We start from the raw sequence: 347 nt of genomic DNA, 5'->3' as shown, positions 1-347 counted from the left end.
CCGGCAGCGCACGGGTGCTGCCCTGGCGGCTGCTCCGCGCGGACCCCGGCGCCGCCGCCCCTCCAGCCCCCGCCGGTGGATCGCTCCGCTCCACCCCCACCGATGGTTCGCTCCGCCCCTCCCGCCGGGCTCCGGGTTCCGCCGCCCGCCCCACTTCCGGCCGCGCGGGCCCGTATCCGGTGTCCGCCGCCCTCGTTCCGCCGCCGCCGCGATGCTGTCTCGCGCCCGCTGCGTGTCCCGGGCGCTCAGCCGCTCGCTCTCCGCCTTCCAGAAGGTACGGGCAGGCCGGGCGTGGCCCGGGGCATGGAGCCTGCGGTGGGCGGGGGAGGCCCGGGAGGGCGAGGGCG

The 347-nt window shown here is 80.7% G+C and overlaps 1 protein-coding gene across 3 annotated transcripts in view; it reads left to right on the top strand.

Annotated features, from left to right (window-relative positions):
- The first annotated feature begins 156 nt into the window (after positions 1 to 156).
- The window catches only part of DLST (dihydrolipoamide S-succinyltransferase), a 19,056-nt gene continuing 18,865 nt past the window's right edge, over positions 157 to 347 (top strand). The window contains exon 1 of one of the 3 annotated variants that reach the window (XM_008064169.1): positions 157 to 274. In XM_008064169.1, the coding sequence (XP_008062360.1) occupies positions 212 to 274 (63 nt within the window). In that variant the 5' untranslated portion in view covers positions 157 to 211. The remainder of the gene's footprint in view (positions 275 to 347) is intronic. The other 2 variants (XM_021715597.1, XM_008064170.2) reach the window with 2 other exon arrangements.

Source organism: Carlito syrichta, unplaced genomic scaffold (assembly GCF_000164805.1).
Source record: "Carlito syrichta isolate Samal-C Ts95f unplaced genomic scaffold, Tarsius_syrichta-2.0.1 Scaffold307214, whole genome shotgun sequence".
Taxonomy (NCBI): domain Eukaryota; kingdom Metazoa; phylum Chordata; class Mammalia; order Primates; family Tarsiidae; genus Carlito; species Carlito syrichta.
The sequence above is the reverse complement of the archived record's forward strand: the minus strand, read 5'-3'. Positions and strand labels throughout refer to the sequence as shown.